Consider the following 16,730-nt stretch of genomic DNA (forward strand, 5'->3'; position numbering starts at 1 on the left):
CTTAACTTGCGTCTCTTGGGAAATTGCGAGAAATAATTACTCAAGCATGTCGCCCTATTACTAGAAAAACATTTGCCAAATTTCGTGCAGAATTTGAAAATAGACTGTATTATTGTTTACAAAACAACGGAACCCACTTTGCACATTTACTTAATTGACATTTTTATCAAATCTGCAGTTCAACAAAACCTCATTAAATTTTTCATTTAAGCCAAAGTTTCACAATTATTGCTTCACCCTGTATAATTATTGTTTATACCGTTGGATAGAATTTTTTATAGCCTTTTCAATGATGTATCACAAGTAGGGGTTTGCAATTTAAACTTTTTTGGTTGTGGTGGGTGGGGCCTAGGAGGTTGATGGGGGTGAGTTCTCTTTCATGTCATTTTAGTTCCCCCTTACTATCCTAGAAACGGTTTCAAGCATTTTCCGTTTTCAGCTTTTGTTCGTGAGATACAGCCATTGTAAGTTTTAAAATTGACACACTGTATAAGCGATTAAAAATTGAAAAATTGCGAAATCGGCCATTTTAACCCTCAAAAACTATGTGAAAAACTGAAAATTTGACTGTTGCCAAGGTAGGTAGATATTCTTTAAACATCGATTGATGAAATCCCGAAGAGTTTTTTGCAATACAATATTCAAAACTCCTTTGTTTTTTAATTGCTAATTGCTAATCAAGCGTGCGCGACACTATTTTCCACCGTTGCATGTGTTTGCAGTATGGTGCAAATAAAAGGAATAAATTCGTTATTTCGTAAACCGGCGACTTTGAGGAAAAATCCCGAAACAGGTCGATTTTTATTTTTAAATTATGATATTGTGACATATATGGTATACTAGTGACGTCATCCATCTGGGCGTGAGGACGTAACCGATGATTTTTTTAAATGAGAATAGGGGTCGTGTGCTAGCTCATTTGAAAGGTTCTTCAATTCTCTATTCAGTAATATAAACATTTACATAATTATTTATACAGGGTGTCCAATAATTTAATTTTTTTGTCAATTTGCCAAATGATTTAATTTAATAAAAATTTTTTGGACACCCTGTATAAATAATTATGTACATGTTTAAACTACTGAATAGAGAATTGAAGAACCTTTCAAATGAGCCAGCACACGACCCGTATTCTCATTTAAAAAAATCATCGATTACGTCATCAAGCCCAGATGGATGACGTCACTAGTATACTATATATGCCACAATATCATAACTTAAAAATAAAAACCGACCTGTTTTGGGATTTTTCCTTAAAGTTACCGGTTTACGAAATAACGAATTTATTCCTTTCATTTGCACCATATTGTATACACATGCAACGGGGGAAAATAGTGTCGCGCACGCTTAATTGGCAATTAAAAAACAAAGGGGTTTTTGATATTGTATTGCAAAAAACTCTTCGGGATTTCATCAATCGATGTTTAAAGTATATCTACCTACCTTGGCAACATTCAGATTTTCAGTTTTTCACATAGTTTTTGAGGGTTAAAAATGGCCGATTTCGCAATTTTTCAATTTTTAATCGCTTATATGTCAAAAACTATCAACTTTAGAGAAAAGTCACCAAAGACCTTTTCTGTTTGAAATGATCCAAAAAACCTATAAAAAAATTGTTCCAGTCAAAAAAAAATAATTTTAGGAAAAAACAAAAAAAACGTTTAAAAAATTTTTGACCAACTTTTGGTCCTGGCAACATGCAAATTTGTTAAAAGGGGTCCTTTTTGAGTAAGATTGTCCAAAAAATCCGAATTAGAATATTTTTCCTAGCGGATGCGCAGTGGCTTTCTGGACTAAGTAGAGTTCTGAAATTATTCTGAGGTCTTTGTCATCCAAGTCTGCTTCTTTTAAAATGTTTATCATCTTTTGGTGTTGAACTCAAATGCCTTTTGTTATCAAATGCCTTTTCATAGTCGATCAAGCACGTGTACTCCGAAAAGTGCCTCTCTTGTACCCGCTGTATTAATGAACCCGAACTGCCTGTCCAATATTTGTTCCTCGCACTTCCTATAAATTCTTCCATTGATGATGATTCTAAGAAACAGTTTCAACATAATATGGCTCATTAGGCTGATTGTTCGATATTTTTTGCACTTTTTAGTCCCCTGTTTTTTAGGTATCACTATGAATTCTGATTCTAGCCATTTATGAGGGATGATTCCTATATTGTGTATTTTATTTAAGACAGCCGTGATCCAGTTTATTCCGTCTTCCTCCAAGAGTTTTAAAAATTCAGCTTCGATATTATCACGCCCTACAGCTTTCCCGTTTTTCATCCGTTTTATTGCTTCTTCTACCTCGGATTTAAGTATGTTCGGGCCCGTCATCCTCTCTGAAAATGGATGCCTGTAATCCGTTCTTTATTATTAAAAAGATTTAAAGATTAACAAACTAAGTTATCAATCGAAGTAGCGCAGAAAACGACAATAAATATCGTCTCCGTACCACCAGATTGACAACAGGTGGAATACTTTCTTTGGTTACACCTCCTGAGACTTTATTATGCAGCTGCTGCATTTTCGTTTTGCAAAGAAATTGAGAATGTTTATACATATTTAAAGATTACTTAGCTTATATTATGTCATTAAATATTTTTGTTAGGCGTTGACAACCGTCGGTGTTAAATAGTTTTATGAGTTCAGCATATGCATTTTCAGATCCAAAAGCTTTGCCATCTTTTAGTTGCGATATTGCTTTTTCCACTTCATTTGTTGTGATTCATCGGTGATCATTATACAGGGTGAGTGGGGAGGAATGTGCCAAACTTCAAGCCTGTATAATATACGTAAAAATGATCAAAAATGACTCATATGTTGTTATTCGATTTTCATTTGTTTCCGAGATATGGGGTGTGGTGTTAAAATTTTTCTTGCAAACTGACGATTTATTTATTGCTCTAAAACCGGTTGAGGTGTACAAATGAAATTTGGTGGTTTTTAAGACATAGTTGTTGTGCATGTTTTGACACACAATTAAGAATTTTATATTCACCATTGGCGCGCGTACGAGTAATAGTCTGAAATTTTTTAAAGAAAAATATAGTACGCCACTGAGATATTTCAAATTAAAAATTATTTTTGAATTTCCTGTTCAATTTCTGACAAACAATCTATCTTCATGTTTTTTCATACGATGCTTCGTTTTCATGCAAAAAATAAAATATCTTAACGCTTACAACGTATTCGGAATAAGTTTCTAAACATTCATACAGAAACTTCGTCGAAAACTTTGTAAGCGTTAAGATGTTTTACTTTTTGCATGAAAACGAAGCGTTGCATGAAAACAAGGGAGGATAGATTTTTTTATATACAGTATGGTGCAAATGAATCGTTATTTTGTATACCGATAACTTTAAGGAAAAATCCCGAAATAGGTCGATTTTTATTTTTAAATAGTGATATTTTGGCATACATGTCATACTAGTGACGTCATCCATCTAAGCGTGATGACGTAATCGATGACTTTTTTAAATGAGAATAGGGGTCGTGTGCTAGCTCATTTGAAAGGCCGTTTAATTCTTTATTCAGTAGTATAAACATTTACGTAATTATTTGTACAGGGTGTCCAAAAAAAAATTTTTAATCAAATTATTTGACAAGAAAAAGAAGAATGTATGTAATTTATTTAACTCAAAATACATTTTACTCTTTCCCGAAAACAGAAAAAAAATGTTTATTTCAGAAATAAATTGCTTTTCGATTAAATTCAATGTTCAAGCCAGCTCCAGCCGGCCACTTGCTTCTTGGAAGTTGGAACATTTAATTAAAGCGAAAAGCAATGTTTATTTGTGATATAAACATTTTTCTCTGACAGCAGTAAAATGTATTTTGAATTAAACAAATTACATACATTCTTCTTTTTTTGTCAAATAATTTAATTAAAAAAAAATGGACACCCTGTATAAATAATTATGTAAATGTTTATATCACTAAATAGAGAATTGAATAACCTTTCAAATGAGCTAGCACACGACCCCCATTCTCATTTAAAAAAGTAATCTATTACTTCATCACGCAAAGATGGATGACGTCACTAGTATATAACATAATAATAAATAGCATAATTTAACAACAAAAATCGACCTGCTTCGGGATTTTCCCTTAAAGTCGCCGGTTTACGAAATAACAAATTTATTCCTTTCATTTGCACCATACTGTATAGGGTGAGGCAGATAAAGGGCCTATTAGAAATATCTCGAGAACTAAAGGCAACATAATCATGAAAATTGGAATGAAGGGGTTTTGAAGAGTGATCTATATAATGAAAATATTTTCATCTATTTTCTACTTCCGGTTATACCGGAAGTTGCTTATAACTTCGTTTTTTTAAAATCGGACACCCTGTATATTTTTACATTTTTGGATTCTCTTCGATGTCTTCTTTCTTACAATATAAGGTTTAAGGGTATTTTACAGGGTATTTTAAAAGATAATTACGTTTTTTTTATTAATTTCGCAGCAACATTCACACCCTGTAGCATTGTAGTAGTTTGACATCTAAAACTCTACTTACGTTCAAATGATTTTTAATATACTCTACTATTGTTAAGATTCATTAGTATAGCTAAATTTTTAATTTTAGTATACAGGGTTGGTCGAAACTCGGAATGAGTATTTTCTGAGTTTTCTTAAATGGAACACCCTGTATTTTTGTATTGTAGTGAAATGATATTTTATAGTACTTTTTTATTTCTTAAGCATTCCCTATACCTAACTGCTTTAATTTGTGAGTTATTGGTGATTCAAACTAAACATTAACTGCAACAAAAAATACGTAAAATTTTATTAGGTTGGCCGTGAAAATACTCAATCCCAAATAATTTTTCAGAAATAAATACATATTAATCCAGACTGGTCCTTAAAATTACCAATAATGGTTTAGCTATCGAAATACCTACTTAGTTAAGATTGTTGGTACGATTAACAATTAAGCACAAATTAAAGCAGTTAGGTATAGGGAATGCTTAAGAAATAAAAAAGTACCATAAAATATCATTTCATTACAATACTAAAATACAGGTTGTTCCATTTAAGAAAACTCAGAAAATACTCATTCCGAGTTTCGACCAAGCCTGTATACTAAAATTAAAAATTTAGCTATACTAATGATTCTTAACAATAGTAGAGTATATTAAAAATCATTTGAACGTACTTAAGTAAAGTTTTAGATGTCAAACTACTACAATTCTACAGTGTGTTAATTTTGCTACGAAATTAATAAAAAAACGTAATTATCTTTTAAAATACCCTGTATAATATTACAAAACCTCCTATTTTAAGAAAGAAGACATCGAAGAGAATCCAAAAATGTAAAAATATACAGGGTGTTCCATTTAAAAATACCAAGTTATAACCGGAAGTTGCAAAAAGATGAAAATATTTTCATTTAATAGATCATCCTTCAAAACCCCTTTATTCCAATTTTCATGATTCTGTTGCCTTTAGTTCTCGAGATATGTCTAATAGGCCCTTTATTTGCCTCACCCTGTATATAGGATGAAGATTGTTGGGACCTATTATTATTATCATAATAGAGTTCTTGAATGTAGTTGGTCCCTGGATTCTCAAGGCAACATGGGAAAATATACCCGGTCAAATACATGGCACAATATATGTTGCACGGATATGTGCTAATAAGACTGGCAAGTAGTTACTGCCAAAAACAAGCAGGAATCAGCTCAGAGTCATACCAAGCTTCCTTTCTGGTCATACGTTAGTCAAGAGGCACCTGCATAAAATAGAATTATTTCATGGAGGCTTAAGCTGAGGACTTTGTAGCAGAGAACCTGAAACAGCCAAGTATATCTTGCATAACTGCAATAGACTAGAGCTCAGGCGGCAAACATTTTGGAGACATCCAAGTGACTCCAAAACTACATGGTACATATCCACTAGACACCTATAAGCTGGTAAAGGTTTCCAGAATTCTGGAATGGGTATCCTGGGTGTAAGATGAATGAAACTTATGGAAAATGTACAGTAAACCTATTGATAGGTACTGATAGATCAGCGGGCCCTGGTTCCAGTTGGGATGCGGGCCCCGCCCAATACATTAAATATAAATCATCATATGTATATCATAAAATATATCATAAAAATTCAAGCTAATTTATAGTCCATTTACTCACGGTTTTTGCTGTACATTTTAAAGAACTGCTCGGATTGAGATGAAATTTGGCATACACAGAGCTAACATGTCAAACCAAAAAAAAAGTGATACCTATTGTGCCGATGTGCGCTTTTGCCCTAGGCATATTTTACTCCTTCTCGGGTGAAGAACATACGTTCAAGATAAGTCCGGAATTGGATAAACTGACTAATTCTAAGCAATCTTTAAGTTGTATAGAGTTTTTCACAAAGTCAATACTTTTCGAATTATTTGTGAGTGAATATGTTCAGTTTTCAAAAAAAAACACGTTTTGAGACGGTTTTTCGCAAGTACCCTCAAAAAGTATGTTATCGAAAAAAATATTCTTAGTAAAAATATAGCTTATATAAAAGTGAAAAATATGGTGTAATATACGAAGTCTTTAAACTCAGGTAGGTCATGAAATATAGGTTCTTATTCGTCAAATTCCAAATCGAATATTTCAACGTGAAATAACTAAAAATGAATCAATTTTCTAGAAAAAGTCATCACAACTTTTTTAATATATTTTTGTCATTTTTAGTTTCTAGCATCAATAGTAACTATGTAACGCTCAAAATAAAGTTGGACACTTTTTTGGTAAACAAATCGTAAAAGTCACCCCCTAATTATCATCCCAAATCAAATTAATAGTTACCCCTTCACAAATTACTTGACTTATGTATTGCTTATAATATGATCTGTAAGTTTTACCGCTTCAAAGTGCTCATTTTTGAAAACAATTTGGTTTAAAATTAAAAAAAAATATATAATTGTGAAAAAATTTTGTTTTTTCAAAATAACTTTATTAATTATTGGTGATACCAAAAATCTTAACTAGTATAAAAAAATATAGGTTTTGCTATTGTGAATATTTTGGACCTTTTGTTTTCCTGGAGACAAAAATTGATTATAAGATATGTCTGTTCAAATTTTGCAAACACTCGTGATTAGTGACTCGTTTAAGCTCATTTGAATACAGCCTTTTCAAAAATAGACACTTTGAACCAACGAATCTTACATATCTTATAAACAATAAGTAAAGTAATTTGTGAAGCGGTAATATCATTTCGGATGCTAATTACAAAGTGATTTTCACGACTTTTTTACCAACCAATTAAAGATACCAACATTATTTTGATCGAAAACTTACTTTTGATGTTAGAAACTTTTTTAAAAAACAATAGACTATTAAAACAGTAAATTAATATTTATCCTATCGTTTTTCATACTCACATGATTGATCACTTTACGCCAGCCGTTTTTATAAATAATGAAACTCAAAAATTTTCTTCATCCAAAATTCCAGTCATAATTAAAATCCTCATTAATATCGGAAAACTAACACAGCTTTTAAAAATGAACATTGGAATAAAATGTATATCAACAAAATAGATTCTGAAATTGCATAATATGATACATTTATAAATAAGTTAAATAATTACATACAAACCTCTAGGGAGATAAAACGCTTAAAACATATATCAAAAAAACCCCTGGATAACGGTGGGGTTGATATCTTTAATCAAATGACGAGATTTTCTTAAAAAGAAACTAGTCTCTATATATAGTGTCTTGTACCACTATTGTCTATATTTAGAATTTAATTTCAATTTTTAAGAATTACCTACCTCTATAAAAGTACAGGCTGAATGATGACGGTTCAATAAACACGAGTATCGAGCCTATTGTATTGGCCGATTATTTTTATGGCCGTATAAAACTTGCAATGCATATTTACAACATTGTAGTTTACCTACATATTATTCATGAATCTTGCTGATATACAAGTGCTTGAGTTATCACGTGTAGGCAGGCCCTGTCGGTTAGTCTTTACAAATGTTGAAACATGGGCTTTGGAAAGCAGGTAAAACGTGTAAGGAACCTTACAACAGGGTTCCCTGTATTTCAATAAATTTTGTTTTCAAATTTTTTGAGGAATAGGTATTCTTCGTTTTTATTTATAAGTACCTACACAAAAAGTAAAATCTATTAAGCAGTTACCTTTCCTATGTATGTACTTGTGTAGTTCAAAATGTCCCCATCAAATTAGAAACACAAGAACCAAAAAGCGCATTAAAGCGGGGCCCGGGCCCTGGTTCCGCAGAACCCGTGGAACCATGCTCTGTACGCCACTGTATCTGTCTCTTTTTTCTAGCTCTGCATCTCTTTATATTACTTCATTTTTGGATTCGGTTATAACCTATTTTAACAGATCTTTTACAATATTTAAACACAGCTTAATCTCTCATTCTTTTTTAGATGATGTCCGCGATCAAATCTGGACACGTTGCTTATTCAAGATTCGCGAGAATGGCCGAATTAGAAGAAATCAAGCAAGAAACAGAATTGCTGAAGAAGAAGGTATCAGTAGAACGTAGTGGCGGTGGTCTTTAAACGAAAGACAAAATCATAAAATGATTAAAAATCATATTTACTGAAACGAAAGACATACTTATTTGAAAGGCATACTTTTAAGTATTCTATTTTTGCCCTCATGCGATGAATATTATAAAATTTCACCAAAAAGTGTTATTACATTGTATATTTAAAGTTTTCTATCAGTTGCATGGTATTTTAGATATAACAAAGGCTTGTTGCTAAAGAAAAATATTCTTACTTCTTGTTTTATTTCTATGTGAGACCATTATTCTTCAAAAATCGTTCAATTATCCTAAACATATCGTATTAATAATGATAATAATAAGGCTCTCCTCCTTCCTCTCATGTAATTTGTTTAATTATTGCTGTCAAATTATTCTCTGCTGTGCGTGTTGTTTTGCTTCAGAGAATGAATAACCAGCCATGTCTTTTATTTGATCCGACCATCATACTGTAGATCTTCTGGATCTTTTTCCCGCTACGTTGGCTTCGACTATCATTCGTTTCATGCCTTTTCTTCTTCCTATGTCCAAAATATCTCAGGCTCACAAAAATAGAATACTAAAATGTTGTGCTTTAATATCATATGAAAGCATGGTTGTAGAGTAGTTTTCGGAAAGTTTCATATCATTTCATTGATGATCATGGGCGCCCATACCCATGACTTTCGGGTGCTTTAAACTAGGTATATATTGTCATCCAAAGAATACAAAATTGTGCAACATCTTCACGTTTCCCCCCACCCCCCCTGAAAATTTTTATTTGGGCGCCCATGTTGATGATTCGATTCTTACTACTTTTGTATTACACAAAAAATACTCAGGAATATCGCGTCCTTTCCACACAACTTAAACTGTAATTCATAACACAGGCCAACACAAAAAGAATTTTGGTTGAAGACTTTTTAGACTTCAATAGCTGATTTTTATGTGCTGAAACCAAGTCTGTTCTTAGTGTTTTTGTATCACGCACTGTTTTTGAGAAACCTGCTTTTTGTTATACTTACATATGAATCGCTTATTGTATAAAGGGAATAACTCCACTTCCGTACGAAATTAAAGTGAGATATACATTTTGTTAAACCAACATCGAGGGATCGATGAGTATATAATAAAGGAAATTAGTATCTCTCACCATACGCGAAATATCGCACGATAAAATTTTTGTTGAGCTTATAAAGGAAACTAGTCCGGGACTGATTACCTTTATACAATAATTCTTGTGCCACCATCGTTTGTGTCATTTTGTTTACAGACTCGTTTATTTTATTACTTCGGTTAGCTTACGTTAGTTAGTCTTACGATGAATTTTAAGCGAGCACCACACTTTCAGCGAAGTTACTTCGGCAAAGTTTACAGAAGTCCGAAGTGCCCGTCACTACACACTCGTTCTACTTCGCGAGGAACACATTCACGCCGGGCGATAAGGACAAGGACTTCGATTCCTTTGAGTCGATCGCAATATCGCCACCGAATGGAAGTAGACCGAGGCGCAGCGAAGTCGCACAAGGTTACTGTCTACACTCTCGTACTTGATGAACTTCGATCGACTTCGCGAGTAGTATAGTGAGCGTTTTAGATCTTGTTTGTAGTAATAAACCTTTTTTATAAATAAATTAATAATTTAACTGTAGAGAAGTAGCACTATTTCGTCTTTTATTCATTAATTGTATAAAGGAATCAAGTCCCAGCCTTTAAAAACGACTCTTTGGCTTTAATCGTTTTCAAAGCCAAGTTTGCTGTATCACATGTCACTCTACTAGTCTCCTTCTACATTTCATCTGTAGAACAAAATTTGATAGGTCATCAAGTTTCTAAACTAAATAGTTTTTTTTTCGTTTTTCTCAAAACTCAGTATTGTGGACTTATACCCTTTATACAATAAGCGCTTCATATGTGTAGTTTAAAATCACTACACTGTATATGGAAAACCCAATGAATTGCTATGTTAAATCACAATCATGATTTTTATTTACAGTAGGTTACTTTAAATAATGATACAGTATAATAATCTAGGATTCTAGGATTCACTCCTTCTTCAGATGTAAATTCACTAATGGATGGTAACGATCATATTTTCGATTAACTCTCTGTTTCTTGCAATATTTATCAGAGATTGTATGTCATTAATCCCTGTACATTGCCTTATGTTTTGGAGCCAGATTTTTTTGCGTTCCATTTCTCTCTTGCCTTCAATTTTACCATAAGTTAGAGGAACTGGTATTTTTCATTTCGCATGATGTGACCTAGATACGCAGCTTTCCTTTTCTTGGTGGTTTCGAAAAGTTGGTGTTATTGGTTGATTCTTTTAAAGACATCTACATTTGTGACTTTCGCCGTCTATGGTATACGGCGATACAACCACATTTCGAAAGCTTCTAATCAGGTCAATAACTTCCTGAATTTTACGAAAGCTTGTCGAGCTTGCTTAATGCGACATTTTACTTCCATGTACGATGCCCAGTATTCAAATAGCCACGCACCCCGCTTTTTAAATTTGCTCATTCTTTCAATGGACTTGGTATTCAGTGCTATGGTGGAGTTTTCAAGTGCATCCAAGTATTCACTAGTCAGATGGAATCGGTTTCTTTTTCCTTTGAAGCTTCTTGTGTGACTTTTTCTGCGATAAGTCGCTTGTAGAGCTTCTTGGTGAAGTGGCTAACAGTAGTCCCCATCATGTTGGTATTCCAGCGACCCTGGTAGCGTTTGCTCCTCACGAACTTCTTCCAAAATTTCGGGAAAGTAATCAAGATGACTGTTCAAGACTAAACTTTTATGTTCATCAAACATCCTGATTTTTGAAACTTCTTTAAGATTTTAGCTACAATAGTACCATCTTCTGGGTCTTTTATATTTACTAAAAATTTTGTAACAACTTGCTTGAATGATACCCATTCTTCTTTCTCTTTTATGGTCATTGTGTGTTTCAGTAGTGTTGTTCTTCTACATTCAGTATGTTCTTTTAAAGTTCTGTTTGAACTTGGTACCTATATTAAAGCTGTTAAGTCCTTTAAAAAATCACAAAATTTAAGTGTAAATGTGAAAAAAGGTACCTAGGTGATACAGCTTAATAAGTGTCATATTTGGATTTAGCACCCTAAAATATATACGAATAACGTGTTTTAAGTAAAAAGTTTTTCATCGTTGGCCTGTGTAATTTATTTACTGTTCAGTGCATTGAAAATTAAGTTTTCTCGTTTAATAAAATATTTAACTGTAACTTTGCACATATTCAAACTTTATTGTAAAAATTTGAATGACTTGCTACCCATTTACAGGGATATTATGAAACATAAAATATGGGAGCTGTTTCTTTTAAAATGTCCTTTCAGTCGGCTCTGTGACTCATTGAAATGGCAGACACACGTCGAATGTAGTCACTAGTCACTTTGAACTGGAAGTCACTACTGAAATCGAGTCAGCCAATGGACGGGAAGTACGGTGAACGATGTGATCTCACAGCTCAGTGGTCGCTCATTCATTAATTTGTATTGCAAATCGTTAACTCTTTCGGTGCCGATCAGGCGCCAGCGCGTTATATGTTTACTTGAGTCAGGTGCCGTTTACGCGCCATCGAGTCATGTGAATACGTCAGTCAGGTGCCGTTCAACAAAATGGTTCCTACTTGAGTTCCATCTATAGATGCTAGAAACTCGGATATAATACACCAAAGTATAGACATCGATACTTTGTTCTTAATATCTTAATAGACACGTAATATAATATACTTTACCTACGCGATAAAATGTAGATATTTGGGTATGTAGGTACCGATTATCATTCTCTATTTTGCGTACCGTTTAGATCTAAAATGCCCAAAAGAAATGTTTCTTTAGTAAATTAAAAACTAGATTATCAAATGCACTGGACATAAATTATCATCTAAGTATTTATTTCGAAATATTATTTATTGTATATACAACTAGAGTAATTTTTGTTGATTATTTGTTTTAAATAAAACTATCTAAATCGAATATTTTTTTTATTTTTGGTTTTCTTACAGCAAATCCTGATATTCACAACTTTCCTTGTAGTACCTATACGTAAAACCACTGGCGTAGCCAGGTTTTAGTTTCGGAGTGGGTTCAAAAAAGTAAAACGACTAAAACTACATAAAATAACCTGTATATTCATAATTAAAATTTGAAATATGTTAATATCTTAACTTTTCGGGGGGGGGGGGGGTTGAACCCCCAAAACCCCCTGGCTACGCCCGTGCGTAAAACTATATTTTTGTTGTAAGCGCATCGTACCTATTAATCTGATTGTTTTCTGTAGAGGTTCCCGAAATGTGATCCACGAAGCCTTATAAGTACAAGCTCATTGGAAATTTTTAAGGGTTCATTTAACTCAGTATAAATCACATATCAATCAGTGCTACAATATTAACAACTTTAGAGAAGAAGTCCAGATATACGACGGAGATTCACGGTGGACAACATCAATAACTGGGTAAAAAGCAGAAGAGTAGAATGGAAAGACCATATAAGCCGAATAACAACAAATAGAGTGGTAAGAACGGCAAGAGACGGTTCACCAATAGGAAGATCACGAAAACGATAGAATGACATCTTATTGGGGAACTAAACCATAGTCAACGGATGGCTTGCCTAAATATAACAGATGCTATGAAAACAACACCAACTGCTGCAATGGAGTTGCTCATTGGCATCACCCCTTTAGACATATACATATGTCAAAGAGGCGGCGTTGATGACGGTGATGAGATTGCGCTCAACGGGTGCAAACCTTGATGTAGGAATGGGATAATTAAGATGTCGTTTCTGACGGGGTGAGCTGGAGGCACGGCCCCAGCTGCATGCGGGCTATGGATGCGACTTAATTAAACCTACGTTTGTCTTCGACACACCCTACAAAATCGAAACAAGATAACATAGTGAGTCAAATATGGCAAATGCATATCACATCTACACCGATGGCTCCAAAATGGAAGAAGCTCAGGATGCGTGATATACTCCAGATCACTGAACCTTATTATAAGATGGGATATGTGCAAAAATGCCAGCGTAGTTCAGACTGAATTGGCTGGTATGTCCATAGTCGCAAAAGAGATAACCTGGAAAGGTATAGCCGGTAAAACCATAATAATCTGCACAGACAGCAGACAAGCGCTACTAACCCTGAACAGACCACGTGTCATATCAGGGTTAGTAATGGAGTGGTTATGAGTCACTAGCCCAAGCTTCGGATGGTAATAACATCATCCTGAGGTGGGTTAAAGGACACAACAGAAATAAAGGCAACCGCATTGCTGACCAGCTAGCTAGGAAGGCAGCAGGCCTAAGACTCTTAGGACCTGGTGCCAAAGATGTGAAGAAGGGCCAGGATGTAGATTTGCCAAGGTAACACTAAAGAACATCGGAAAAGTACTTGAGAATGACCAGGAAAAACCTACGCTTGATAGTTGGTTTTTTAACTGGCCATTATCAACTAAGAAAACACCTCCACACACTGGGGCTAGTAGACACACCTCTGTGCAGGAGGTGTGAACGAGATGACGAAACTGTCGAGCATGTCCTATGTGAATGTCCGGAGTTATCGTCAATATGAGAGTATGCGTTCGGGGAGCCTTGGCCTACACCTGCCGACATAGGGGAGATGTGCCTTGGTGGTTTGTTCGCCTTCCTGGAAATGGCAGGATGGATGATGAACTAAGGACGACAACCCCCTGGGAGGATGCACAATGGGTCAATTGTTTTCTAAGTGCTGTGGGATTTGACTCACCCTCCCTACTCTACAGATACAGATCTTACTTGGGGCACAATGGAGAAACAGAGTCAGAAACATGTCTACACAAAAAGAAGAAGAAGAACTTTAGAAAGCTGTCGTCAATTCTTATCGGTACAGATGAGCACATCATAAGGTAAACTTACCACCCAAGACTTTTTGGTCAAACATATATATACAGCATTTATAATAATAATATCGTATAGTCTGGGCTGATTATCGGAGAATAGGCCATTTTTGGGAAAAGTTATTTACCAGCAATTTTATTGCTGGAATCGAATCTTATGATTGTATATATTACTAATATAGGTATGCAAAATCCGCAGATAGTGTGCTACTTTTTTATAAACAAAATGGCGCCCGAAAATCGTGTTTTTTTCAATTTTTGCTCTATAACTCCAAAGATTTTAACTTTACACCAAAAACACTCAAATAAAAATTCACCGAAAAAGCGGGATTTTCCAACAAAATCTTTAATTTTCAACTAAACTTTTAGATAAATAATTGTTAATCAATAATTAAATAACTTGGTAATGTAAAAGCTCCTTTCGTATAGATTATAATTCCTGAAGCAGATGGAAATTGAATGAACAGTTTAGCAACAATTGAATTGTTAATTAAAAATTTACGGTCGCTCTAATAATGACAATAATTATGATGCATAAGAATAACCATGATTTTTTTATAAAAAGACACTATACCTATCTAATGTACTTTACAGAATTGAAATTGAACTATTTAAACGGCCTCAGGAATATTTTAAAATTATAAACAATTTTTTTGGCTTATAAACAAATAGAATATCTCGGGAAATATTAAAATAAATTAAATTATAAAAACGGTATTCGAAAAACAGTAGCGGGACGCTTCTTTTAAAAGAAAAAACGTTTAATTATGATGAGTAGTTCCTGAGATACAATCGGTCAAAGTTGACCGGAATTTACGGCAAAGATATAAACAATATTATCATAATTTTCAAACCATCACCTTTTTGTTTTTGTCCTCTTTCTCCACACCAATTTTCATATTCTTAAAATACTCATAACATATATTATTATAATAAAAACTATCGATAATACGTGTGAAAAGTGCCAAAAATAGCAAAATTCCTATCAAAAATTAGATTGGAGAAAATGTAACCCTCAAAGTTCAAAATCGGTATACGTTAAAAAAATGCATTTTCTCGGCTTCTCATGGAGCAATTTCTTTCATTCTTTTTTTTGTTCACAAGTAATTCGAGTAGAGCCATCGAACTAACGCATTATTAAATGTCAAACTTGCTTTTTTTTTGTTATAATAAATTAATTTATTTATTATAACACAAAATTTTAATTTGTTTAAATAAAAATTGTTTAAATAATTATACAGCTTTCAAATGAGAATATTTATGTTTTTAACTTTAAAAGGTACACTTGTAGTAAGGTTATCTAAAAAAAAGCCTACAACTGGAAAAAAATATGTAGTTTTCTGTTCTTATAAATAAATTAATCTATTATAACAAAACAAAAGCAAGTTTGACATTTAATAATGCGTTAGTTCGATGGCTCTACTCGAGTTATTATGGAACAAAAGAATGAAGGAAATTGCTCCATGGGAAGCCGAGAAAATGCATTTTTTTAACGTATACCGATTTTGAACTTTGAGGGTTACATTTGGTCCAACCTAATTTTTGATTGGAATTTTGCTATTTTTGGCAATTTTCACACGTATTATCGATAGTTTTTATTATAATAATATATGTTATGAGTATTTTAAACATATGAAAATTGGTGTGGAGAAAGAGGATAAAAATAAAAAGGTGATGGTTTGAAAATTATGATCCTATTGTTTACATCTTTGCCGTAAATTCCGGTCAACTTTGACTGGTTGTATCTCAGGAACCACTCGTCATAATTAAACCTTTTTTCTTTTAAAAGAAGCGTCCTGCCGCTTTCTTTCGAATATCGTTTTCACAATTTAATTTAGTTTAATATTTCCCGAGATATTCTATTTGTTTATAAGCCAAAAAATTGTTTATAATTTTAAAATATTCCTGAGGCCGCTTAAATAGTCCAATTTCAATTCTGTTAAGTAAATTAGATATGTATAGTGTCTTTTTATGAAAAAATCATAGTTATTCTTATGCATCATAATTATTGTCGTTATTATAGCGACCGTAAATTTTTAATTAACAATTCAATTGTTGCTAAACTGTTAATTCAATTTCCATCGGCTTCTGGAATTATAATCTATACGAAAAGAGCTTTTACATTACCAAGTTATTTAAATATTGATTAACAATTACTTATCTAAAATTTTAGTTGAAAATTAAAGATTTTGTTGGAAAACCCCGCTTTTTCCGGGGAATGTTTTCGTCGAACTGAGTCGGGAAAAACACGTCTCTATGTAGAATTTAATTGCGGTCAATTTTTATTTGAGTGTTTTTGGTGTAAAGTTAAAATCTTTGGAGTTATAGAGCAAAAATTGAAAAAAACA

The 16,730-nt window shown here is 33.3% G+C and overlaps 1 protein-coding gene across 3 annotated transcripts in view; it reads left to right on the forward strand.

Annotated features, from left to right (window-relative positions):
* Positions 1 to 12,481, forward strand: part of LOC126891716 (glycerol-3-phosphate dehydrogenase, mitochondrial) — a 228,551-nt gene extending 216,070 nt beyond the window's left edge. For all 3 annotated transcript variants that reach the window (XM_050660983.1, XM_050660981.1, XM_050660982.1), the window contains exon 13: positions 8,389 to 12,481. In XM_050660983.1, coding sequence (XP_050516940.1) covers positions 8,389 to 8,523 — 135 coding nt within the window. In that variant the 3' untranslated portion in view covers positions 8,524 to 12,481. The remainder of the gene's footprint in view (positions 1 to 8,388) is intronic.
* Positions 12,482 to 16,730: the final 4,249 nt, after the last annotated feature.

This window comes from Diabrotica virgifera, chromosome 9 (genome assembly GCF_917563875.1).
Source record: "Diabrotica virgifera virgifera chromosome 9, PGI_DIABVI_V3a".
Classification (NCBI taxonomy): domain Eukaryota; kingdom Metazoa; phylum Arthropoda; class Insecta; order Coleoptera; family Chrysomelidae; genus Diabrotica; species Diabrotica virgifera.